Raw genomic sequence first — 26,167 nt, 5'->3', positions numbered from 1 at the left:
AAAGTGTAATATAAACCATTAAATCTAGAACCGCAGATGCAACGTTACAATTAAGGTTATAGTAGGCCTGTGTGTGTGTGTGTGTGTGTGTGTGTGTGTGTGTGTGTGTGAGACTGGGTAAGTACATGAGACTTAACAGATTGTTTTACAGTGTTTAGGCTGTTATTTGTGTCAATATGTCTCAGCAATGCTGAACAAATCTGAGCGTGGGAGTGTCGGAGTGCCGCCTCATGTGGGCTTAGTGTGTGTGTGTGTGTTTGTGTGTGAGAGAGAGAGAGAGTGTGGGAGAGTGAACACGATGTACCCAGGCACAGTTTTCCTGGGCAGCGTCCAACTGTAGGAGTCTGCTTGCAGCTATGTGCTTTGGGGACACCTCCTGTCACGTCTGTCCTAATCTCTGTACTCACTCGAACCTGATCTGCCCATGTGACCTCCCCTCACCCCCACTGATACCCCTCCAACGCCCTTGATTTCCTGTCTTCTCACCTCTTGCCTCTCCTGCTGCCCTTTCACTCCAAACCTGACCCGAGTTCTTTCATGCTTCAGCCGCCGCTCCATGGTTTTTATACAGCACCATAAACGCCCCACACACCCCACCTTGCCTTTGCCCTTGTATTGCGTCCGTTCTCACTTCTCCTCTGAGGGTTTGGTTATGTAAGGTGAATGCTGCCTCCTGTGCCAAGCGTGCCGGCTGGCGCCAGTGGCATAAAGACAAAACAGAACCCCCCCCAAAATACACACTGACAAACACACACACACACACTCACACACTCATACACTTAAGCACTACAACAACACATGCACTGAGAATTTAAAGTGGTAATCCTTGAGATCCTCTCGTTTTTATTTTGGCAACTAGTCTGGTGCTAAGTGCTTTTGTAACTCTGTGGTCAGGATCTTTCTGTTGATAAAGTAAATAACTACACTTCTTCTTCTATTTCCAAAAAAAGACGGCCTCTGTGCCAGGCTATTTCTCCCAGGAGAGACGGGGGAGAGGACTGGGTACGGTGTGGCAGTGTCAGCCTGGCTGCCAGTTTGTCCCGGAGGTAAAAATAAAACAAGAACCTTTCCCCCAATTGACTTCACATTATTCACATTATAGAGCAGCACTAAAGACATCTGTGTAACTGCTGACTGACTTCAATGATTGGTAAGCTCAGTAATAAATGAAGGTTTATTGTTCTAAAACGTACTGTCTGTAGGAAACAGATATTTGCTGGTAATATATATATATACATATAAATGTGTATGTATAATTTTCATGTATATGTAAATGAATGTAATAATGAACTCCCCCACATTATTATTTTGTTTAGCAAAGTAACATTATTGAATTCACAATGTGTTAAACTGGCTGAACAAGTTTATATTTAATAATATGAATTTAGCCTCTTAGCTAACGCCTCGTCTCCACAGTTTTGTTTCCATAGTTCTGTTTAATTTTAGGTACGAATTCGTATGGAGCAACATCCGAATGAAAATGTAAAAATGAACTTTCCCACATTTATTAAATTCAATTTATTAGATTTTTAGCAAAGTAAGCATGAAGGAAGAGGGTTTGTGTTGATGTCAAGTTAAACTGTGTCATGTTAAACTGGCAGAAGATGTTAAATTGTTAATACAAGACTTGATGACTTGACTTGTTAAAATGAATTCTTTTTTACAGCAGAAGCTCCTCTGGATTACACTCTTCCCACGAGGAGGAGGGAGGCGGGTCCAACAAGATAGAGAAACACTGATACAGAGCGGGGCCATGTGGTGGAGAGAGTGAGCAGGGGAGATGAACGAGGGAATGAGGGAAACGCTGGGATGAGCGAGGGAAATCTGGGTTTAAGAGCTTTACCGCGCTTTAACACGAGCAAATTATTCTGAGCCTGCAAACAATGGAGCCAAGAGAGGAAGAGGACTCAGCTGAGATCAACACCATGTAGGAATTAATGAAGTTCTCTGCCAACACACAGCAGAGAGCTCCACAATCTGGAGGCTGGAGACACTCTCCCAATTGTGTTTCCATAAAACACAAGTGTCTCACACTTCATTTTCCAATAATTACTGCTGCACTGACTTAGACAATTCGTGTCAGTTTTAGTGATTTGTCAAGGAATTGACAAAAGTTGAGAAAAAAACACTTATGTGCAGAGAACCTCACTTACGTCAATATGTACCTAATGCTTTTTTTTAAATTTCTATATTACACAACTGTGCCTAATTGTGGTGGAACAAAGACCAGGATCCTTTACTTAAGTAAAAGTACAGATACCACAATGTAAATTTTATAATAAAATTTAAAAAATGCTTTCATCAATATTTCTATATAAATGGGTTATGAAATGAGCAGTTTCCGGTGACGAAACCACAGAAAATCTAATTCTGCAGTTGTTTCTTTAGCATCTTTTAGCTCATTGTTTTGGTTTTAAAGTCCACAAACTGTTGTTGTGAACAGCAGGGATTTGAACTGAAACCTTAAAATAAATGGCTTGTACACAACCTGTTCAGCACCTTCCTGTCCACAGAATGTTAGCTACCTGCTGGTGAACAGATGTGGAGCGTTTAGCAGCCAAAGAGCCAGGTATTATTCTCAGGAGTCTATGGAGACAAATGAACAGTGGTGAAGGAAGTACTCAAACATTTTGCTTAAGTAAAAGTACACCACAAAAATTATATTCTAAAAATGTAGTGATGTAGAAAGTACAGAAAGTTGAGTAAAGTGAAAAGTAACCGAAAATAAATACTTAAGTACAGATACATAAAAAATATGTACTAAGGTGCAGTTACAAAGTAAATGTACTTAATTACGTCCCACTGCTGCTGTGTATCTACTTCTTGTGTAATTGAGCACCTGTTTGCAAACACTTTTACACAACCAACTATACCTGAGAGGAATAGAAAATCCACTGTGATGTCGACAGTATTGTTCAGTGGACTCCACGTGGACAATAAATCGATCAATAAATGCAGCTTTAAGTGAAGATAATAGTAAAATGTTCATTGTTGTGCTGTTGTTTTCTTATATCGACTTTCTGTTGTGCAGTTACACCTAGAAAAAAATATTTTATAAGCTAATCAAATGTTAAAATAACTGTAGAACACATGCAGAAATATAATACGTATTTTAAAAAGATAATCCTAAAAGGATTATTCATTTCTAATGCAGAATAAGATTTTACTAAAGTGAGTACAGGTACCTCCAAATCATTACTTTCCACCACTGGTGACAAATAAAAACAATAATTTTCACCTGGAAGAAGCATTAATCGGGACGTCCTCTTTATGCTATTAACAGAGCCAAGAACAAGGTGGACCAACTCCACTGAGCCAAACATAGATGGTTTGTTTGGGTTTGTTTGAGTCTAATCTGAAGCGTCTTCATGACCGTGTCGAGCTGCAGGTTACGAGGAGTGTGTAACATGGCTCAGGGTGTAACACAGCTGATAGATCATGTATGGATCCTCACACACACACACACACACACACACACACACACACACACACACACACACACACACACACACCCTGATTAGACTTCAAAAGCAGATTGCATAATACGTGATGCAACAGAATCAGGGCAGTGGAGATTGAGAACAGCAGCCTCTCTCTCTCTCTCTCTCTCTCTCTCTCTCTCTCTCTCTCTCTCTCTCTGATGAAGGGATTGCATAAGGAAGGAGAAGGGATGGATTCGGGTCAGGGTGGCTCTGGGAGCCAGTGTGAGTGATTAGACCAGACACACTCAGGCAACTCCAGTTCGCTCCCTGTCTGGAGAGGAGGGATGGAGGAAAGTGAAGGAGAGACAGAGAGGGACTGGCCCTCCAGGCTGTCAAGCCATTCCACTTCATTGCTGTTCTATTCCTGACCAGCCTGTGTGCTGTTCCAAAAATAAAACACAACGGAGGAGTGGGCGAGCGCTTGCATATGCAGCAGCACTCCCCCTCATCCCCTGATAACACACACACACACACACACACACACACACACACACACACACACACACTCCTCGCACATTGAGCAAGCGGAACAGTCTTCTCTAAATCCGTTTATGTAGGAGGCCCCACTGAGATTGAAAAATCACAATAAAAAGAAAACAAGCAAAACCTAAATGTTCATTTAAGTGACTAAAAACAATTAGCACGAGAATATTTATATGTTTTTGGATATATCGAAGCTCATTGGATAAACACAGAAATTTGAGTCTAATTCAGGCTCTTAACCACACAAAATACCAGTATATTCTCCATGTACCATACAGCCATGATGTGGTACATCAAGAATATCTATACTGATATTTTATTTACTTTTTTTTATCACTGTCATCGTCACTGATTCACCAGTGGGTGAGTCACAAACATGCTCAATATGTTAATCTGGGTTAGACATGTATAACATGATGGATGATGTACTACACATAGTTTAGTCATTGAAAAAAATGCAATAAACAAAAACATGGGCTTGTTTTTCCCTCAGGGTAGAACACATATAGGATACTGTATGGGAATTATTATAAAGTTTAGGCTACCAAGGCAAAATGGAGGTAGAGGGACACAGCATGGCTGGCTGTGAAGCTATAGCCTGTCTTTTAAGCCATATATGAGCAGAAATGTAATTTCAAGGGCGAGTTAAGAGTTGGAAATGTACTGTTGCCATAACTGTAAACTCTACAAGGGCTGGTGGCTACTTATTCACTTTAACAGTAAAGCTAGCTGTTTCTTCCTGCTTCCCTTGAGGGGAGCTAAGTTAATCAAGTCCTGACTATAGCTCTGTACTTCACGCACAAAAAAGTACATAGCCTATATTTCCACATTTAAATATTGCATGTTTCCTCTTCAGAGGTGTGTTTAGCTATAGATACAATCGTCAGACCCGAGTTCACAACTTTTCAAAATAAAGGCTCTGTAATTCAGCTCGATATAAAGCATTGCAGCAACAAAATAAACCTTGTGGTTTTACTTTGTAGACAGACTGCTAAAGAGGAAGTGATTCTAGGAATGTTGTTTTTACATTACATTTACCTGACGCTTTATCCAAAGCAACTTACAATAAGTGCATTCAACCATGAGGGTACAAACCCAGAACATGTAAGTGCAATATATCAGTGCCACTAAACTTTATTTATTTGTATTTATTTATTTTTCCATGAAGGAGATAAGTACTCATGACTCCTGAGAAAGTCTGTGTCAGGCCCATATGGTGAAATATAATTATCAGATTTTACAAATGATCTTCCGCAATTTGGACCTTTGCTTGAGCTCATTTTATAGAAGCTATACACTGTTTGCAACTTGGTTTCCGTTGGCAACATACTGGCACAAATTCACAACACAACATACATTTTATGTGGCGTGACTTCAAGGTAGCACTGGGGAAACGTTTCTCGTTTTGTAATCTTCCTGTACCTTCACTCATCAAGCACCAGAGGCTCTGATGTAAATGTTTAATATGAGATTCAGTCGGCTGTTCTATAATCTTTGCTGATGTTTACTGTTCGGAGGATTTCCAACACCTCCTTGTGCATGACTAATAAAACTAAGGATGCCATCGAAATATTCAGGAGCAGTCAGTCAGAGACAGAAAAACTGCTTCTCAAACTGTCACTCTCCTATCTCACCGCTGTGACGTGGAAATAAATGAATGGAGGATGCACTTTCTCCCCTCGTTTTCCATCAGTCAGTCACCGTTTGGCTCCGAGCAGTGAAAGTTGCTGAGTTTGCACTGTGCTTGTGAGTGTGTGTGTGTGAGTGCATAAGGCGTGTGGTTATACGTTGTCCTGGCCATTTCATTACATAAGGGCAGAGGAAGCAGCGGAACGTAAGTGGCCGCAGGCTCAGTAGTTGGTTTACAGTGTGAGGTTGTAAAGAGCATAATCTAACAGCTGGATGGGAGACAGAAGCCTGCAGTCCATTGGAACGGCTCCCTTTAGTGTGTTCATTACTTGGTCAATTATCTGGGCCTTCGATAACATCACCTCTTCTACCAGAGGACAATAAAACACAGGCAGCCCCAGAGCTACTTTTCCTGAACGTGTTCTCGGGAACAGACCATTTGGCTCTGAAGTTGTCTGATGCTTCATGGATCTGTGAGAAAGTACATTTAGGCAGAGGATGTGAAACGATGTTGAAAGCACAGTCCTGTTCCAATCCGCTTCAGTGTGCAGGTTAGAGGTAACTGTTTACGTGAACTTGTGCTGCCCTCTAGTGGAGCTGAAGGATTAATGTGCCTATAATAGGAGTTGAGACATATGGGCTGCATTCAGAAAGTCCTAATTATCTCCTTTCTTAACCACTCTTCCTTGACCCCGATGGTCTACGTCACAAGGTCAAGGAAAGGAGTTAGGAAAGGAGAACCACGGTGCAGAGAAAATCCAACTCCACTTACTCCATACTCTGGGTTCTTTTTAAAAACAACTTCAAGGTGCACACAGAATGTACGGTACTCTGTGCTGCAGGCTGTGCACTGACAGTTGACAAACAGCTGACTGTTTAAAACTGAATGACACGTCCTGAGAAAAGATGTTTTCAGTTCATACAAGGGGGTTAAAATAAAATGTATATTTATTTTTGGTTTTGATGATGTTTTTGTGAAGTATAAGTTCAATATGCTTGTTGATCACTGTGACTCCTGACTGGACAAATGTGACAGAGAAGAAATCAGGGGATCGTGAGGATTCACGTCAGTTCTGGATCGTGTCATGAGAATAAAGCAGCAGGTCTGTTTTTTACATTTACGTGGGTGTGTCTAGGTACAACTACGAGGTTGTGTTGCTTTAATTGTTGCTGCCACAAAGAATTGTGGGGCAGCATTTTCTCCTTTCCTTTCATAAAAGATGACCAGATGTTTCCTATGCTACAGGAGATAAGTTAGGAAGAATTGATGCTCCTTTCCTTATCATTTAGAGAATTGGAACAGCTCTTATTATGGCGGCTGCAGAAATACTTCAGGGTCATTTCACTCAATTAGGAAGGTTCCTAAGCAAAATGGACAATTCAAACACATCCATGGAGATCTCATTCATCCACTTCTTTGCCTGTTTCTAGTGTGGATCACAAGAGGCAGGAGCATATCCCAGCATGCATTGTGAAGGACCAGCATCTGCTGTGCTTTGTATCCAAATATCTGCCAATGTAGTGTCAAAACAAATCAAGACCCCTTGTCAAATCTTTATCCTATTAACCCTGAATATGAAAATAAATCTAACTTTTTTCCAGTTTAATTTAGCTATTATGAAATCAAATTTAGATTTCAAGCTGCTAGCCAAAAAACAGTTATACAGAGTCTAATGATTTTCTATTGGCCCTGCAGAACACAAGATAAATAATAATCAGTGGTCAAGAAAAATGTGGTTGATGAAACAAATATTTAAATGATCCTGAAACCAAAGAGATGGGTCTGTAGTCAGAGTTAAAATGAAGGAAATATGACAGTAAACTCCTCCACAGTTTGAACAGCAATGGAAAAAGGTCAGTCACCATTTAAATTCATGTGAACATGGATTGTTGAGGAATATCAGAAATATTAGCTAATACCAGTCGGCCCAAATATTTTAAAAACAAAAGAAATAATTATGTTCAAAGCAGTGCTAGGCTATATTTCAGTCAGTGAACCCAGGCCTGCACTGATGAGACATTGTGTGCCTTCTTGGTTTAAGGCAATAAAATACAGAATATGTATAGTACATAATATACACCTTTCACTACAGAAATATTGTTTGTATAGAAATGAACTTAAAGTGCAGTGGCACAGGATGATTGCACAAGGATGTAAAACTGTACTTATGCATTCTTATAAGGAGATATTGATATAGACGTATCCATATATATGCATATATAGAATGTATGTGTATGTAGGCAGGTATGATATACAAGTATACAGTATAAAAAGCTATGATGTACATGTATGTATATGAATGACAATAAAATTCACCCTAGTATACTAAATTGCAGTATATTTAAAATAATACAACTAAAATAAGGTGTATGTGAATATATAGGAATAAATCCAGAATAGTATACAATATAATATTAATATAAAAAGGTATCCAGGTTTATAATTGTGTTGGTAAAAACGTACAATAGTGGGCATAAATGTGGAGTAATGGAAAATGTCAGATTGGTTGTTGCACTGAGAACAGATGTGTTTTGCATTATCATTTACAGTAGAGTTATTTCCTACACAATGTGAAGCCAGCGTCTATCTTAATCACATTTATGTATCTACTAATCTGCTAGACATAGTCCACCACAGTACCAGACTCACATTTCAGCTCACAGTTATATTAAACTCAGTAAATCTGGTTTGGTTTGTGAATACCTGAAGCAGATGAATATGTCGAAGAGCTGAAGTCAACACCAGAGGATGCTGTGGTTCACACAACCTCTTCAACTACAGACCCACATCATCTGCACTGCAGGGAAAATAGGCAGACACACAATTATGCACCAATGAAATCAGCTTTATATTCTTTTTTAAAATTAAGAAATCTAAAATTCATTAATTTAATGAATACATAAGACATTTTGCACATATGAAAACCAAACAAAAGGTCACAGGTATGTAATCCCATTGTGGATTATCCTATTTTATTTTAGGACCTGGATTCAGCCAAAAGTTTACAAGTGACCCAACTCTTCAGTATCGAGGCCGAGACGTTTAGTTTAGTATAAAATCTTGAAATCGAATTAAAGTTTTTTCAGATAACTCACGTCTCAAATGTTTATTGCAGCCACAGAACACAGTTAGAGTTTGGCGTCTACGCTCTGACTTCATCACTTCCCCAGATAAGATTACATCGATAGACTGGGGAGTGATGAGCGAATATCTTTACCTCCCTTGTGGGACTCTAAAGGTGGATGTCGGGGGGCAGAATCGGCAGGCAGGGATACAGATGCAGGGCATTGACCAGCAAAGGGAAAGATGGGAAATTTTTGCAGCTTAAATATTGGGAGGGGGTGGAAGATAGAGGATTTAGAGCAGTGCGGCAGGAGTGAGGTGCCTGAACGAGCTCACAAGCATCACTACATATGTGACAATGAGACGATGACACAAATATAAACTTGAGTGTCGCTCAGAGAGCACACACCTCCGCCAAGACCCAACAGTCCCCATGTGGAACCTCATTTAAATCCGATAGATCCAGATTTTTATTTGGATCTGCACCAAATTGCATATACCCATAAATATCAGTATACCAGATTTTTTTTCATCAAGATCCATGAATTATTCTCTGAGAAATCTTTGTATATGTTGATGTTCTATCTCACAAAATTAAAGAAAGTGACTGATCTTGATCCGCAATCCACCAAAATGTAACGGGCTCTTCCCTGACCTATACCACGTCCTTCCACCAACTTAAGGTAATCCGTCTGGTAGTTTTTCGTAGCAAACCTTAACTCAAACAAGTTGTCAGGGGTGAAAACATAGCTTCATTGGTGGAGGTAATATTTTAGAATGTTTCTTTTTTCTTTTTTTTCTTAAAAAAATAAACTCCCACAAGAACAGAGGAGTAATGACTCGATGATTGCATTTTGCTCTGACTCAATCATACACTAATGGTCTTTTCAGAAAAACAGCATCATCAGAGCGTCTGTCTCTGTTGACAAAGGAGGGTTTGTGGGCAAAGTGCCTTGCTCAAGGCCACCACTCCCTGGGATTCGGGGGAAGTGACAGCATTTCTCAATCATGTCTCTCCCTCCAGAGCAGAAAATTCGAACAGTCAACCTCCTGGGCTTCACCACCTACCAGCTCTCGGCCTTTGAACGGCGGCTGCCCCGGGGATGATATACAGCCGGGGGGATCCTGTTGATCGTGTGAGTGGCTACTGTATCTTTTCAATAGACACTCCCAATGATATGGCCATAACAGATGCAGGTCATGAATCAAAGGTCCTAAACCACCCGGCCGGCTGATGTGTTCCACAGGTGCTATGTTCCGATCTCCTCTGGGTAACACAGCGCCGAGGCACCACATAGAAATGCTCCCAGAGTCTGACCTGCTCTGAATGTTCCCATCTCCTCGGCCTGCTCTGTCCTTTCTACCTGACGCAGGTCTACATCTGAGCCTCGCACGGACCTCACCGACTATTCCTGCCTCCAGTGAACCGAGCTCGTGAACGCAGTGACCCCATCCAATCAACAAAGAAGAAGGAGAAGGGGGGGAAAAACCATGCGAGTCAAAACATTCTGCACTGCGTATCAAAGCATAACTCCTGTACCCTTTGTGTTGGCCCAGCTCGAACTAGAAAAGCATTAAAGACAGACCACACATGTTTTGAATAGGCCGAATTTTAATTGATAATAAATTGTGTTTTTGTAGATCCCAGCCTACGCATTGAAGTGGTAAAAGGTGGGTTTTTGAAATTTTTTGTTTTTTTAATGGAGTTCGGCTGGAAAATCAGCAAAGAAGAAAGAATAATTGACGTCCTTTGAGGTTGTTTTTGGTTTGATAGTTGAACTAGTTCCCTCTGAATTTTCGCTACATTAGAGACCAGAATGTTTCTCCACAAGGACCAGTCTGTGATTTAAAGACCATTCTAATCCAGTGGTTTCAAATCTGTTGTTATGGATGACCACTTAAACTGGGACTAAGGCAGAGTAGGGCGCCACTTACGGTTAAAGATGGCACCCATGAAATACATACAGGTTCAGTTCTGGCTGCAGAGATTTGTTGCATCTCTCTCCCTCACTCATGTCCCTGGTGTTCCTATTTAACAAGAATATATAATTCCTAAAAGTTAATAATAACAATAATAATGATCATAAACCACATCATTTTGTCTGCTTTTTAGATGCCTGAGGTGGTGGTAGTAGTATCGAGTAGGCCCAATTAGAGAAACAAAACTGAGCTGTATTTAAATACTGCGATTTTTCTTTTCTTTGTCTTACCCCTGTTACTTTATTCTTTTTGCATTCAGTACATTCACATTCACAGTTGCAGAAAGAGTAAATAACTGTGGCTCAGGAGGTAATAGTTATAGAATGTTAACATTATTAGGTATAATAAGCACTAACCAGAAGCTCTGTTAATCAGAGTCTGGCGCCTCCGATCTTCCTAAGTGTCCTTGGGCAAGGTACTGAACCTCTGACGAGTTTATGGATGGTGTGTGGTAGAAGTATGAATTGTGTGTGTGTGTGTGTGTGTGTGTGTGCGCGCGCGTGTGTGTGTGTGTGTGTGTGTGTGTGTGTGTGTGTGTGTGCGTGTGTGTGTGTGTGTGTGTGTGTGTGTGGTCCAGGATTATTAGGACTTATTATTAGGTTTTTCTTATGAAGAGAGAAAGTAATTCCTCATAATGTCAGTCATTGAATTTTAAGGTGACGACATGTTTTAAGGTTAGGTTAAGGTTAAGTTATGGTTAGGGTTAGCCAAGTGGTAACTAAGGTTAAGGTTAGAGTGGTAGGTCAGAGTATGTGTGTGTGTGTGTGTGTGACACGGACCAATTTTCACTAAACTTGGTGGAAACATTACTTGGGAGGGTATCTTCAGATGTCTTACCTAACAATACCTCTGCTAGTTAGAACTAAAGAGACAATCTGAAGCTTATATGATGATTCCCCATCCTATGACGTCATATGAGAAGTTACATCATGAAGAATGACTGTTAAAAATACATTTATCTCTACAAGTATCTCTGCAAGTATATCTGCTAGGACTGCCCACATGACATAAAGCATACAAAGATCTAGAAATCATTTATGATCTTATGGTAATGATGTCATTATTATGTATTTACACAATGACGTCATTACTATTCATTAACTTTGGCTACGCAATAGCATTGGAGACACACTCTACAGCTTATTTATACTAACCATTCATTAATAACTTAGTATGAATGACTTAATGAGGATGTCATTATAAAGAAGATAGCATTTCCTGATTGGGGTACATTGTATACAGTGCAGGCAACAACACTCTTTTCATTTTCATTTCATGTAACACAAATTAATCTTCAATGTGTAGACTTCTAACTGCACTACTGGCCTGAAGTATTTTAAACAATACTTACACTACTTACATTGAAAAGTGATAAAATGGCAAATAGAGGATCTGTCGGTGGGTTTGTGTTGTCGATATGAACTTTGTTTATGTTGCACTGATCCAACGTGCTGCAGATCTAATACATCTCTGCTGAGGAGCCTCAACAGCTGCTGAAGTGCAGGTCTCAGCTCCCTGGTGGTTTTGCCAGTAAAGGAACGCCGAACACAGGCTGACCTCCCGCCTGCCTCGCCGCTCCGGATGGGAGAAACAGAATCTCATCTGGGAAGTGGAACACCCTCGTCGAAGCCCACCTAGAACTGTTCCCAGTAACCCAGAGACGCATTGCTGGCACGGCATGAAACGCATAGCTCTCGCATGGGAGTGGATCTGTGGTTTTACAGCTTGGGCTCTTTACCCAATTAGACTGGATGACGGCGGCAAAGCAAAGTAGGGTGAAGTTTTTACAACACCACAGGGGTCTAGAGAATGTATGGGTTCTGTTTTGGGGTTTTTAGCAATGAGGTGGGGGTCCGGGGATTCACTATTCCCGAGTCTCTTTTATCACAGCCTGTCAAAAGAACCGCAAAGGTACATACCGCTCTCTGACCTACAACTGGTACAGAACCACTGAGACCAAACGAAACCACGAGCTCACAAAAAGTCTTTGTGTTAAAATAGAATTAAATATTAAGTAGGTATCTGCAAATATCAAAGAGGAAAAAGGAAGAAAAATCACAAAATCTTTATTTTCTTCACACATAACACAAAATTTGAAAAATTCCATCTAAATCTCAGAGGGGAAGTGAAGTATAAAAACAAGACACAAGAAAAGCTTACGTGATAATAAATAGCTAAAAATTCATTCAAAAAAAACAGATTGTGAGAAAATGTAGTGATTAATAAAATATATTACAACTCATTTATTGGGACAAACCAAACTATTTACTGTAAGTGCAATACCCTGCACAGGTGATGTTGAGGAAGACAGTATGGAGTAAAAGGTAAGGTACTATTGTCAGGGGGGGAAATAAGGCCTCCAAATACAAGAATCAAAAGAGGAGTGAATAAATTATGCACATAAAAACTCAATCGTGTCTGTTTTGTGCTTCAATGCAAGTCTGCAACCTCCATTGCAGGAGAGGGCATGAGGGACGACAGAGTCTGGGGGGTTAGAGTAACAAGAGGATCATGATGGATGTCTCCTGCGCTCGCATACATGGTATTTCAATCAACAACACCGTAACAGAAAGCAGACCACACAAAGACACACGCTTCTGAACATAACAAGATGAGGACAGGGTTCCTGATCAGGAGCGCCTGAAAACTTTCAAAGACAGAAAGAAATTCATTAAATGCATCAGGAATTGTCTCATAAAACATTCCTGCAATTATTGTTCAGAGGAAAAACGGCCGTCTGCAGTCGAGTCATGTTTTCAAACTTTATGTACCGGTTCTCCTCCTCATCCTACTGAGGGCTGTTGGTGATCGCTTTCAGGATGTCACACGTGTTCTTAGAGATGACCTCTCTCAGCTTCCGTACGCGCCGAGGGCTGGTGGCGCCCACGTAGCTCTCCGGGTGCAGGACCGCCATGCCGTCGTTGACGTTGCCCATGATGATGACCTGTCCCTCGGCGGTGGCGCCCGTGATGTTCGGACACGGGCAGTTCCAGTCCATGTTGAGGAAGGTGACCTGCAGAGGCTCCCTGCCAAAGAAGCGAAGCCCCATCTTCTCGTCCTTCAGGATCTCTTCCACGGTCACGAGGGCGTGGCCCGAGTCCTTCTCCTCTGTGAGCTCCGTCATGTGACCCAGGATGACGAAGTCGCTCCGGCAGAAGCTCGTCACCATCTTGCCCTTCGGCTTGCAGGACTTGCAGTGGTGGTTTTTCGGGTAGGGGCACATTTCCTCGCAGGCTTCTTTGGATTCAAAATTGTTGTCGTTGCCCTCGCAGCCTCCGTAGATGAAGGACTGACACTGTTGCAGGGTTCTGCTGTAGGCCCAACGCGGCTCGTAGGCTTTGCAGGGGCCCTGCAGGCTGGGGAGACCACAGGGACCCGACAGCTCTGGACCGCAGCACTGCATGCACTCCTCGTGTGTCTCGAAGACCTTCCTGGGGTGCTGGCTGTTGTTGTTGCTGTTGCAGTGGGTGAAGGAGATGCAGTTGTTGGTCTTGGGCTCGTAGTACCAGCTGCCATTCTCCAGCTCACTCCCACAATCCTCTGGGTTATCAGAGGGCTTCAGGCACTCCTCGGGCGGGCAGCGGGTCACGTTCTTTGGCTCAGGCGGCCTGGGCATCTCAGTGGGCAGGACAGTGAGCGGGTGGTTGGCCTGCACTGACCCAGACGGGTTCCGAGCCGTACAGGTGTAGTCACCTGAATCACGCGGCTGGGCATTGTAGATGACCAGCTGACCAATGTTAGTGACCACCATGTTCCCACGCACATGATTGGGCCTCATGACGACCCTCTCCACACCCGCTGGCAGTTGCTTCTCCCAGGTTATCTCAGGCCGGGGGCGACCCATCACGTCACACAGGAAACTGGCCGTGTCGCCCACATTTACGATTTGGTGAGCGGGGCCGCTGACCAGGACCGGAGGCTGAGGAGGTGGAACGGTCGCCTGAAGAGGAGCGGTGGTTGGGCGGGGAGTGGTCACTTGGGGCAACGAGGGGCTGGTGTTGGGCCAGGTGAGGTGGAAGCGGCAGGTGACGACAGACAGGGTGGTGCCTTTAGAACACGCCTCTGCGTCCATGTAGCACTTGTTGTAGTAGGTCATGCCATCGGAGGCGCAGGTGAAGTGCGGCTCCCTCTCGCAGCGGTCCCGGCACTTACACACCGGCTGTCCGTCCCAGATGTCACACTCGGAGCCCTGCTGGTTGCACATAAAACTGGCACAGGTGGCCTCCTTGGGCATTCCCACGGGGCCTTTCTTCCCGTCCACGTAACGAGCTGCCACACAACTCCGATTCCCACACACATTCTGGCAACACTTCTCGAAGGACTCACACTCCTGTGAGAAGAAAGGAGAGAAAGTGAAAATGAAGGATTTTACATTCTGACATAGATAGATAGATAGATAGATAGATAGATAGATAGATAGATAGATAGATAGATAGATAGATAGATTATTATTATATATTATAAAATATATTATTATATCAAACAAAAGATAAATATTACATTTGACAGATTACTGAAGTGTTTAAACACGTTTATGATCCATAACCTACATTTACAACAGGTTTATATGTACAAACTGTAAAGAGAATGATGATAACTTGATTCTACAAAGTGAGTTGAAAGTCATTACCTGGTCGGTTTCACACTCTCGTGTGCAGGTGCTCATGGCATCCACCCACAGGTTGGGGTTCATGTCATTAGGGCAGATCCCCGCGTGTGAGTAGGTGATTTGTGGCAAAGCTCGGACCTGGAGCTCCATCCACACACACACCATGAACCAGATCCACCGTGGAAACAGCATCCACCACATCTCCAGAGCGGAACGCAGTGCAACAAGTGGGAAAAAAGATTAGAACTGATTCAAAAATATATTTTAGTAGACGAGGGTAGGCGAAACCAGGAAACCAAGAAAAACGCGCATCACACGTGTGCTTGCTGAGGAATCCGGGCTGTTGTGCAGCGGTGATGCTCTATTCAAACCAGCGATGTGCCTCCATCACCGTGAACATGACTCGCTGAGCAGCTCGCACCATGACAACTGGAGCTGCTCCCCAGATGTTGGGAGAAGCGTTTTAAAAAGTTAGTGGTGAGCTTTGGGCTGGGACTGGCGGGGCACCTGCCTGTTATAAGCACCGATGGTTACCCCGTTTAACCCTTTGGGGGCTCTGTGCGCTCTGTGCGCTCGATGCGCTCTGCGCGCTCCGTGCGTAAAGACGCGGAGCTTTCTTTACGCCCAGCTGTTTCACATGTGGTCAAGGATCACACGGATCAAAACGAGGCGATCACAAACGATCAGATTTCAATCGTGTATGTGGTTAAACATTGTATATCGTAGTTGTATTAAGACATTTCAACAAAAACAATTATTTCGATGTGTTAATATGTAAATGATTTTGATTGACCGCTGAGGGAGTAGACACATCATAAAAGCTTCAGTATATAACTGATATATTGATATATGAAATAATGCTACTCATAAAATAATGATCTTAATATTTTCAATTTCAACAATTTCAAATGTGTGAAACTTTCATATTTGGTTTTAATGCAATGATATTGCAACGATGTGAAAAGATGATGATCCATGGTGGAGTCTGTGTTGATTTCAGCAGAGAAATCTGATTGAAACCTCTGCTCCTTCAGGAGGCTCCTGGAAAATACATGAATGTTGTTTGATACATGTAACCTATGATTTCTCCCTTGATTTATATGATGGTGTGTTTGGATGATTGTTATTTCCTAATATTATATTTGTGTTTTTTTTCATGTACAATAACAATGACAATTACAATAATAATAGGTATTATTATTATTATAAATTTCACATTAAATCTATTTATTAAAACTTGTCGAAAGGAAGTAGCCAAATTATGCTGGTAGTACTTTGAATTGTGACAAACACTGATCCATGTGGAGTGAACATATTGCAGGTTTTATATGCACTGTAACAAATTTCTGTAGTTTCTACAGTAAAATTTTACAGTAACTTCTTGTTCTGTCGTTTTACGATGTTTACCTGTATATCGCACTGCATCATGGGACAAATATAATTACAGTAGCTAACAGCATTTTTCCACAGTAACACATTGTAAAATTACAGGCAAGTTGTATTCTGACTGTAGATGGTGCATGTTACAGTTAAATACTGTTGATATCGATTGCGTTGCACGAGGCGGTTTGAAAGACGACCTTGACATGAGAGCACGGGAGCAGAGGAGCAACAGCCGTGTCCAGCCACTACGTCATACGTAAGTTGAATGTTAATTGCCTACAAAATTAATATGGGCTTCAACTTTGTTGGGATGTCATTGTAATAACATTGTTGAGATCTTAATTAAACCAATGCTATTGTTTGCAGTTACTAAAGTGACAACTTACTAAAGTGAATGACTTAAAGTGAATCAATGGAATTTGAAATTGAAAAGCTAGTATGCAACCCTGCCAGGATGCTTTGTTATGAGAGGAGCAGTTAAGCTCAGTAACATCGCGCTAAAACTAGCATGCTAACGCTAGCGCGCTAATGCTAGCATGCTAGCGCGCTAGCTGGGTGAAATGGGATTGGGCCTAAATTGAACAGTCAGTGACTGCAGTTTCCCATTATAGTAGCTAAGTCGTGTTTTGAACATAGAGACATTTGGCATTCATCTTGTCTACTTTATTGTGGGGGGCAGTTGGCTGTGGAACTTGCTGATTTGGGTATTCACAGTCTAACAGAGGTAGTCCAGGGCTCAAACTACATGTGTGTTAAGCAAGAAGCTCTCCTTGATTATTGTCCATTAATGTGTACAAGCTGAATGGCACATCAGTGATTATATTTCACCACTCCCTCCCAGATATATACTGACATGTCAGTACTGGGGGAGGACATCAGACAAGCTGTGTTGGTGGTATTACCCAGCCTACCAGAGGACAAACTACAGTCCCAAGCATTGGAGTGGCATCCAGATCTGACCTGCAGTTCATCAAAGAGGAGGATCTCCCTGCCAACATCACACCTATCCAGTGTCGAGGCTTCTCAACGCTTGGCAAACCGAAGGTATGTCTTAGATTAATGTTTATAAAGCACTTAAAACAGAAAAGCTCATTTCATAAAATTAAAAGCTGTATATTGTGATCCACTATGCATGTTAATTTGCTAATTTATGTAGGCTAATGAATGCACAACAAATTATTTTACTGAAGGTTTTGGTTTTCATTTTTTGTAGTAGGGATGACCTGCTGTTTTTTCCCGCAGATCACTGATCATCTGTGAGCCAAATTGGCTGATACACTGCAATACCGTTTTTTTGGTTTTGTTCTAGCAGGTATAACTTTTCAGGAAATCAGGAAATCTCCAACCAGAGGACCTGCTGCCTGAGGTTATGTTGATGCATCACTGCTGGTCAGCTCATGCAATCTTGTGAAGTTTTGCTTTTCATATTAAATGGGCAAATGATCATCTTGTCTTGAACAACCTGATGGATTCGGCTCCCTCTTTTAAAAGGAGCTGCCGGCGCAGATTTTTCATGAAGTTTCTTTTCGTGTGATTTTGTGATTTCAGATGTTTCGTTGGAATCAATCCAACCAAAGGCACCAAGACGGCAAAGCTGGTCGGCCAAAGAAGTGGGAAGGTGCGTGAAAACAAGAACAACTCTGTCAGTCCTCACGTCTCTTCTCTCCTCAAGAGATTAATGGACTTTGAATGGTTTTGAGTGTAAGTCAAACATAAAGAATGAGGACTGTTCTCCTCCTCACTATGTGACTGGACATTGTTCTTCTCTTAACATTTTATTAGTATTTACATATTTTGCTGATATATTAAGATTTCCAAACACACTGAAAAAAGGTCATCTTTTTTAGCTAGTTAGCTAAAAGTTAAATTATACCAAAAATTATGTGACCTTCTTCTTAATACATTTCTACCTCAGGTCCTGGTTTCAGATTGGGCCTTTAAGCCGAGTATGTTGTCAGTTTTAATAATGTTTGACTATGTTGAAACTCTGGTCAATGTGAATTCCACTGGGTGGCCGGTGTGCAAAGATGTATAATTTACGTTTAAGAGCTTTTCTGAAAAAAAGGACACCATGTTCTTAAAACGTTGTGAAACTGTATTGAGTGTCAATAAAAGTTTTATTTTGTTGCAGCTCTGGCTCCGTTTTTATTTAACAGGTGAAAAGACTTTAGTGCAATGTAGATGAATTTTGGATAAACAGTATGCCTGGTCTCATTCAAAATACCTCACAATATGCGTAATTTGCAAAACTGCTAATGTAAAAAAATAACTAAAACAATTGTACAACATCATATTGTATTGTGAAGTATTAACAGCTATTTATTGGCAACTTTAGTTGCCAGGTAACTTCTGTAATCTGAATAGAATACAAGGTAATGTTGTAAACTAGATTACAAGTAATTGCAGTTTTCTGTAAAAAAAAACAAACAAGAAATTGCTGTAATTTATATACAACAAAAAACTGTAAAACGTATCCTGTAATATACTGTAATTCTTTTTACAGTAATTTTACAGTACTTTATTGGCAACTTTTTTGCCAGGTATTTACTGTTAATTCTACAGTCAATTCTTTACAGTGTGACATATAAATGGAATTCTGTTAAAATACAAAAGATGTATACTTTGCATTTATTTCCCTCACTTTAGTTTATTATTAATAAAAGGTTTGAAATGAAATCTCACAGCCTGCAGCAGATTTTTAAAGAACAAACTCAAGGAGGAGAAGACGATTGTTTCTGCAGCAAACAGTAGTTATTTAAGAAACACTCTCACCACACGGTTGCAGTTTCTCATGCTTAATGCCACTGTTGCTCCTTCTCAAACTTCAGTGTATACATGCTCTACATTCCACAAAGCATGTGTTTGTGCACAGGATTAGTTTTTTATCACTACAAGCCTTTCGTGTGGACTTATGGAAGTTTACTGACACATACTCTAGAAAAACTCAGCCAGGCTGTTGGAAATAAAAGCAGTAGGACTTTAGACTGACGAGAAAACCGTAATTAGACATCTCCACATGACTCCAACCAACACTCAAGTTGTTATACGAGCTACGACCTAAAATAGGCGCCAAAACCCCAGCTTTGAATACACAACTTTCAAATAGACCAGCAGAGGTGAGATGAGGACAATGCAAGTAGAAAAAAAACACAAAGATCAGGTGATGTGCTCCACAGTGGGCGTGTGTGTTGGCAGACAATTTAATGAATGAATGCATTATAATTTGCAACCCTCATTCCTCCGCTGTGTAAACTACTTCGATTGGTTTCCTCTACAGTTCAGCTGAGGACAGGCGAGCTATTAGACCGCCTTCCAGTGCAATAACAGTGGACTCACGCTGTGTCAAAGTGTTTCTGCGGGTTTGTTCTTGATGCAGACATGGTGATTTCTGTGTACGTGTGTGTGTGTGTGTGTGTGTGTGTGTGTGTGTGTGTGTGTGTGTGTGTGTGTGTGTGTGTGTGTGTGTGTGTGTGTGTGTGTGTGTGTGTGTGTGGGCATGACAAGCAAATAAATAAAGCCTGTTTATCTCACGCTTTCTGAGCTTCCAGAGCTGCAGGTCTCAATCCTGTAAGAAGGATTATATTTGCTCCATTTCACTGCCAATGACAAACAACTGAACGTACTGTATTCTGCATGTATGACTAACTGCACCAGCTTATTTTAACAGGGATTTACTGTGTGTCTGGGTTGTTTGTGAGAACCCAGCATCCTTCTAGTTCTTATTTCTGATCACTTTGCCTATGTGAAAAAATCCCTAATGGCTGAGGTAGGTGTGTGTGTGTGTGTGTGTGTGTGTGTGTGTGTGTACGTGTGTGGTCCAGGTTTTACTCAAGTTGTCGGGACCTCATTCTGTTTACACAGTCACAATATGGGCACTTTTCATGGGGACAAAAAGCAACTTCTCATAACGTAAATCATTGAATATTATGGTGATGTTGAAGTTTTTATAAGGTTATGTTTGGTCCAGGAAATCAATGTAAACCAATGTAATGTCATCTGAAGTTATGGAGGCAAGACTTGCGTGCATGTGTGTGTGTGTGTGTGTGCGTGTGTGTTTTCCAATGAACTGTTTCATTCAGAGGTGGAATTAATAAATTCCTGCAGTGGTGATGGATATGTCTCGCGGCTACAAATACTTATGAAATGAAAGGCTCATTCCATGCAATCAAATAACAGGGAGCCTGAAAAGCACAAAATGATCCAATGGCACGCCGGCAGCGCAGAGGTTATTTGAGGATTCCAGCTTCAACAGTTGGTAGAAATGTTTCTTAACCAGTTTGTATCATAGGCCCCGGCACCGGGAAACTCTGATAAGATATAAGATGAGTCTAAATACAGCAGGTTTCTGCAGCAGCTGAGTTCACTGCCAAACTAAATATAGCTCCAGAAGCTCAGCTGGCTGACATTACACTTAGACTCAATGTACAAGTACCTGTAAACCTTGCCAACACATTATATCTCTGGAGTTGCCACTGGCTGCAGCGCAACTTCACGTTGTGAGGAAGTCACTGCTCCCCACGAAGAGAGTCCAATACGCAACCCCTCACTCACAGCTCGTCACTTTTTATATGAATAAATCTGGTAATCAGTCTTTGTTACTGTTGGACACACTGAGGCAACAAAGTAAATACTAACGACTGTATATAAAGATAAACAACATCCACATCTTCTCCCCCTCCTCCTGTGTAAAAAGCCAAAATATCCCCAGTGACCAGGAGGAATTAGAGCTGCAGTATTACATTATATATACATGTATATAATCATCATTGTGATGTCGTTATGTAAGGTAAGACATTTTATTGAGGCTTGATGTTTTATACTTATCGCTAAATTACTATAAATAAAAATATAACAAAAATACAACCAAATATATAGAACTTGAGTTAAGAAAATGTTTGTTTTTTTACGTAAAAGGGTTTACATAACTGTACATCTTTTCTGCATTGTTTATAGATTTATTATGTCTGTGAAAGGCTCATATCTGCTGATATTTATCGGCAACTCCATAAATCGGTCGGGCTCTAGTTCAGACAATAACTGTGAGTGGCCCAAACCCAGCAAAACAACAACCAGAGCCCCTGTCGGGTTGATATTCACAGATAGAAACACGAGGAGCTTCTTGGTTTGTCACCACATCGCTGAGGTTGTTTTCAACCTTGTTTCCACTTCAGGTTCCTGAGCCTACAGCACAAACTGATGGGACACGTCAGCAGAAGAGCCAGAGCCAGACCTCCCTGCCACTTCATGCAGCTTTGCCCACAGGCAGAGACACAACCAAACGAGCTGGCAGCCGAGCCCTCGTTCATACCGGCCTATCGGCATCTGTTAGTTTTGGCATGTCAGAGACACAGAGACAGAGAGTGTACGGCCTCTGTAATTGGAGGAAAACACTGCAGAGAAATGCAAACCGCAGAGGGCCATGGTGTACGTCTGCGTGTGCGAGAGACAAGAGACATCTTGCTGTGAGAGATCTGTGGTGAACTCAGCTGCTTGGAAACAAAAGAGCAACTGAGTTGTCACTCTATGAAAAAGTATAAAAGAGGAAATAACCAAAATCCAACCTCAAATCTGTTTTGGACAATAACTGTCTTGTCTCACAGTTAATCGTTTGACATTGACATATATGTTTGGCCTCATTTGGTCTTATTAAACAGTGCAATACCTTACTGTAAGTCTGTGGAGTGACCACGACATCAAAAAAGTACTGACACTGCTGTAAGATTTTACTAATGCTTGGTATTTAGGAGAGTACTTCAAAATGTATGGCTATCTATCTATCTATCTATCTGTCATCAGTACTTCATATACGTCTGTCAGTTTAGATATTAGTAAGTTTGTAATGAAATGTTTTAAGACAACAGTGATATCACAGCCCTTCTGTAAAATCCAGTCTGGATCCTTGATTTGACTGTGAGCGCCCACTAGTGGATGACTGGTATTATTACAACCTTATGCACTAAGATGCAAGTTCATAAGGTAGAGCAAGAATAACAATCATTGTTCTGATTTATCTTCTTAATGTACCTCCAATCGTTGCAATAGGGAACAGAATCTACAGTAGGTCTGTTCTGCTCTGTATTAAATAGAGAGTTGTGTTTGTGCAGTGTATCATTGATGATTTCAGCTGAAGAACAGTCAAATATTTGCTGAATCTACCCAACACACTGGTAGTTTAGTGCATTTCATTAAAAGCCATTTTACCTATTTGGATCACAGTGTAATATATACAGTAGTACATATATATCACTGCCAGTGGTGTGATGTAACAAAGTACATTTTCTCTGTTACTGTACAAAAGTGCATTTTTTATGTATCTGTACTTTACTTTTCAGGTACTTTTCCTCCACTGCAAATGTATTTCGAACAATGCCGCATTCCCTGATTTTAGCCAATTCTAGTTTTAATTATTGTCTTGAGTGGACATGTTTAAATTTCAGACCATTAGTGTTTGTATTCTTTCATTTATTCGTTTATGACTGTGCTTTTATTAATTTGTATGTATTTTTACTTCAGTGTATATTTGTGAAGCACTTAATAACCTTGTTTTGCAAAATGCTATACGAATAACTATCATTATTAGTATAGATTTTTAGTAGTAGTGAGATGTTAAATTTTGGAATGCTCCTTTAAAGGGGACATAGCATGCAAATTCCACTTTGTTAGTGCTTCTACAGGTTAATGTGGGTATCTGGCATGTCTACCAACCCAAAAACTCTGGGGAAAAAACACTTGCGCGTTTTGTTATAGTTCCTCTAAGTCAGAAACGTCATGCTTGAGCGACTCGATTGAGCTTCCTGGGTTTTGTGTCGTAACAAGGTACTGGAAGTCTCCCTACATGGTCTTGGCCCCCCCCCCCCCCACCTCACCCCCCCCAGCGCCGTTCTCAAGCACGCAGCCGCCTGGCTGTTCACACGGGACGTGCATTTCTCCGCGCTGGTCAGCCCCATAGACTGTATATATAAGGTCAGCCCGCGATTCTGCTTTCTCCGCTTGTTGTTGTACCCGTTGAATGTCGGGGTTCAGGGGTAAATGATGGTCTTCATAGCCCCCCCCCAACCCTCTCTTTCTCTCTCTGTCTGTCTGCTTGTGTGCTTGTAGTGGATGGGCAGAGGGGGACATTTAATTATGTGATTGGGAAAATTAAAACTCCAGGACAACAGAAGGGGAATACAAAGTATGGGATGCATATTTGATAATTTATATCATATAAAATATGTAATTTATATCGTTTAAAATCATGGGGGGGAGGGGGGAGCTGGCTCATTAGCATTTAAAGGAACAGGCACTCAAAACAGGTCACTCTGTGGAGGGCTGTTTTATACAGGGTAAAAAGGGTGCTGTTTTATATGATCCTTGTGGTATTTTGACCAAAGTATGTTACAGACATTTCATTAAGACCCCAAGGAACCATATCAACTTGTGGTAAAATGGGCATACTATGTCCCCTTTAAGTTTAATCCCATGAATGCAAGACAGTACACAAACAGTGTTCTTCCTTTTTTTTTTAATAAAGGCATCATCATATTTTATATTTTGGTGGTATAGAATTCAAGTCTTTATAGATTTGGTTCACAGATGAATCACATACTTAACTGAACAAACTTCCCTAGATCAGAAAACTCTTTAAAAAGTGGCTTAAATAAAGGTACAGTACAAAAATAAGTGGGTGTATCACAAAAACGTGTTTTTTTGGATGAGGAAAGATACAGTGGCACAGCATGTTTCTTGTAGAAAAAATAAAATAAAAAAGTTCCTCCTTTTTGTTTTACAGCAGACAGCTGATTAGAAAATGATATACATTCACTGGCTTTCTTCATCCCTCTGGCAGAAGGCACTAAAGAGCAGACCTGGATCAACTAGCACTTATGGCTTTTTTTTTTTTTTTTTTTCAAAGGTTGGTATATGTCCCACAATGCAGTGCCAGAAACTGAAGACAGTCATGTGTAATAGTCCTGATCTGGGTTCAGACAAACACTATCTAAATGACTGCAACTGCTAACTGATCCACCTTTGCAAAGGAGTTCAGGCTTCGTAAAAACCAGCAGTTAGTGCCCTGAAAACATACCAAACACACTTAAACAGGTACTGTTCAGTTCAACTGCCAGGTTCGAACTTCAGAGTCTGACTGACGAGAACTGAGCGGGTCCTCGACCCTGCTTTGTAACATTGGGATGAAAAGGCGCTTCTACTGCGCCAGTCCCGCGTCTTTTGCCATGCTGTAGAAGATTCCTTTCTGAGATAGCAGGTTTGCGGGAGTGTCAAACTCTGCGACCTGTCCCTTGTCCAACACCAAAACTCTGCAAGGAGAGACAGGAGAGGATGAGGAACAATGCTGACATGGCAAAAAGGGAAGATTGATTATTTTGTTCATGTGTGGATGCAATTTTCATGAAATGTTGCATGTTTGTATAAGGCTGCACAGGGTTTATGAGGTATCATCACTTCAAACATGTATATACTGTACACACACACACAGTCATCCTGTGACACTGCACTTTACTCTTGAACATTTCCCTACAAATAACTGTTCTGTCTGCAGTTAAAGTATTATATATATATATTATTTATATTGTGCATATTCTGTGTATTTGTATTTAGTTTTATTTCATTTTATTCTATTTTGTCTCTCTCAATCGGACTATCTGCTGCTGTAACGAGTGAATTTTTTCCACAACGTGGGATCAATGACGTTTATCTTATCAATCTTATTATTATACTTATATATGTATAGTATATAATAATTATAATAATAATAAAAATAATAAGTTTATAATAATATTATTATTATAATATGTAATATATATATTATACTACTGCTGGAAAACAGTGTTGAGGTGACAGCACTGATATAAAGGAGAAAATGTGTTTTTTCTTCTCTTGGGGGCCGTTTGTCACAGTGAAACATCTCATAAACTTTCTAATCTAGTTATGTGACATGATGTAAGATGTTTATCATATTTGTTGATGTATATTGTGTGAGATGATACAGATTGAATCTGTCTGCGTAAACACAACTTTGCTGCCGTAGTCTTTCCATTAAAGAAATCCTGTTAAATCTTTCACCACTAGTAGAACTTTGGAGCAGTTTGTTTGGCGATGATGAGGAGGAACCTTTCAGCGCTGGTTGTCAAGTTGTGAATGAATCATTGTTTGTAAGAGTTACAGTGTCTCCACATCCAGACCAGAACACATTCATATTTTCAAGCTAAATCTGGGCCAGCAGTGAAAGCTGAACGCTGTGCACGTAGCCATATACTGTACATATCTAACCTTGTGTAATCCATGATTGTGTTGAGTCTGTGTGCGATGGTAAAGACGGTGCAGTCTTCGAACTGAGTCCTTATGGTGGACTGAATCAGATCATCCGTCTCCAGGTCGATAGCAGCTGTAGCCTCATCCAGGACGAGGATCCTCGTCTTCCTCAGGAGAGCTCGAGCCAAACACACCAGCTGCCTCTGGCCCACACTGCACATACAACACAACACAACACATGAATCACAGCACAACCAACGACTTTCACTGTGCAGAGGTTTGTCA

The 26,167-nt window shown here is 41.0% G+C and overlaps 2 protein-coding genes and 1 long non-coding RNA gene across 4 annotated transcripts in view; 1 reads left to right on the top strand and 2 right to left on the bottom strand.

Moving 5' to 3' along the window:
- The first annotated feature begins 247 nt into the window (after positions 1-247).
- LOC117752924 lies at positions 248-2,119 on the top strand. Its single transcript, XR_004612165.1, has 2 exons — positions 248-1,046; positions 1,667-2,119. It is a non-coding gene; the product is annotated as an uncharacterized LOC117752924 (long non-coding RNA).
- A 10,601-nt stretch (positions 2,120-12,720) lies between these two features.
- On the bottom strand, positions 12,721-15,448 carry wfikkn2b (WAP, follistatin/kazal, immunoglobulin, kunitz and netrin domain containing 2b). Its single transcript, XM_034570654.1, has 2 exons — positions 15,269-15,448; positions 12,721-14,968 (listed from the first exon to the last, which is right to left on the bottom strand). Exons 1-2 carry the CDS (start codon positions 15,446-15,448, stop codon positions 13,427-13,429), a joined length of 1,722 nt encoding a protein of 573 aa, XP_034426545.1. The 3' UTR covers positions 12,721-13,426.
- An 8,669-nt stretch (positions 15,449-24,117) lies between these two features.
- The window catches only part of abcc3 (ATP-binding cassette, sub-family C (CFTR/MRP), member 3), a 48,832-nt gene continuing 46,782 nt past the window's right edge, over positions 24,118-26,167 (bottom strand). For both annotated transcript variants that reach the window (XM_034570651.1, XM_034570652.1), the window contains exons 30-31: positions 25,901-26,095; positions 24,118-24,927 (exon numbers count right to left, since the gene is read on the bottom strand). In XM_034570651.1, the coding sequence (XP_034426542.1) occupies positions 24,816-24,927; positions 25,901-26,095 (307 nt within the window). In that variant the 3' untranslated portion in view covers positions 24,118-24,815. The remainder of the gene's footprint in view (positions 24,928-25,900; positions 26,096-26,167) is intronic.

The sequence above is a fragment of the Hippoglossus hippoglossus genome, chromosome 19, assembly GCF_009819705.1.
Source record: "Hippoglossus hippoglossus isolate fHipHip1 chromosome 19, fHipHip1.pri, whole genome shotgun sequence".
Taxonomy (NCBI): domain Eukaryota; kingdom Metazoa; phylum Chordata; class Actinopteri; order Pleuronectiformes; family Pleuronectidae; genus Hippoglossus; species Hippoglossus hippoglossus.
The sequence above is the reverse complement of the archived record's forward strand: the minus strand, read 5'-3'. Positions and strand labels throughout refer to the sequence as shown.

Bases quoted from the DNA above. Each gene is read 5' to 3' on its own strand.
- wfikkn2b (XM_034570654.1), bottom strand. From the start codon at position 15,448: ATGTGGTGGATGCTGTTTCCACGGTGGATCTGGTTCATGGTGTGTGTG. The intron at 14,969-15,268 runs GTAATGACTTTC...TTCTTCTCACAG, and splicing joins GAGAGTGTGAAACCGACCAG to GAGTGTGAGTCCTTCGAGAA.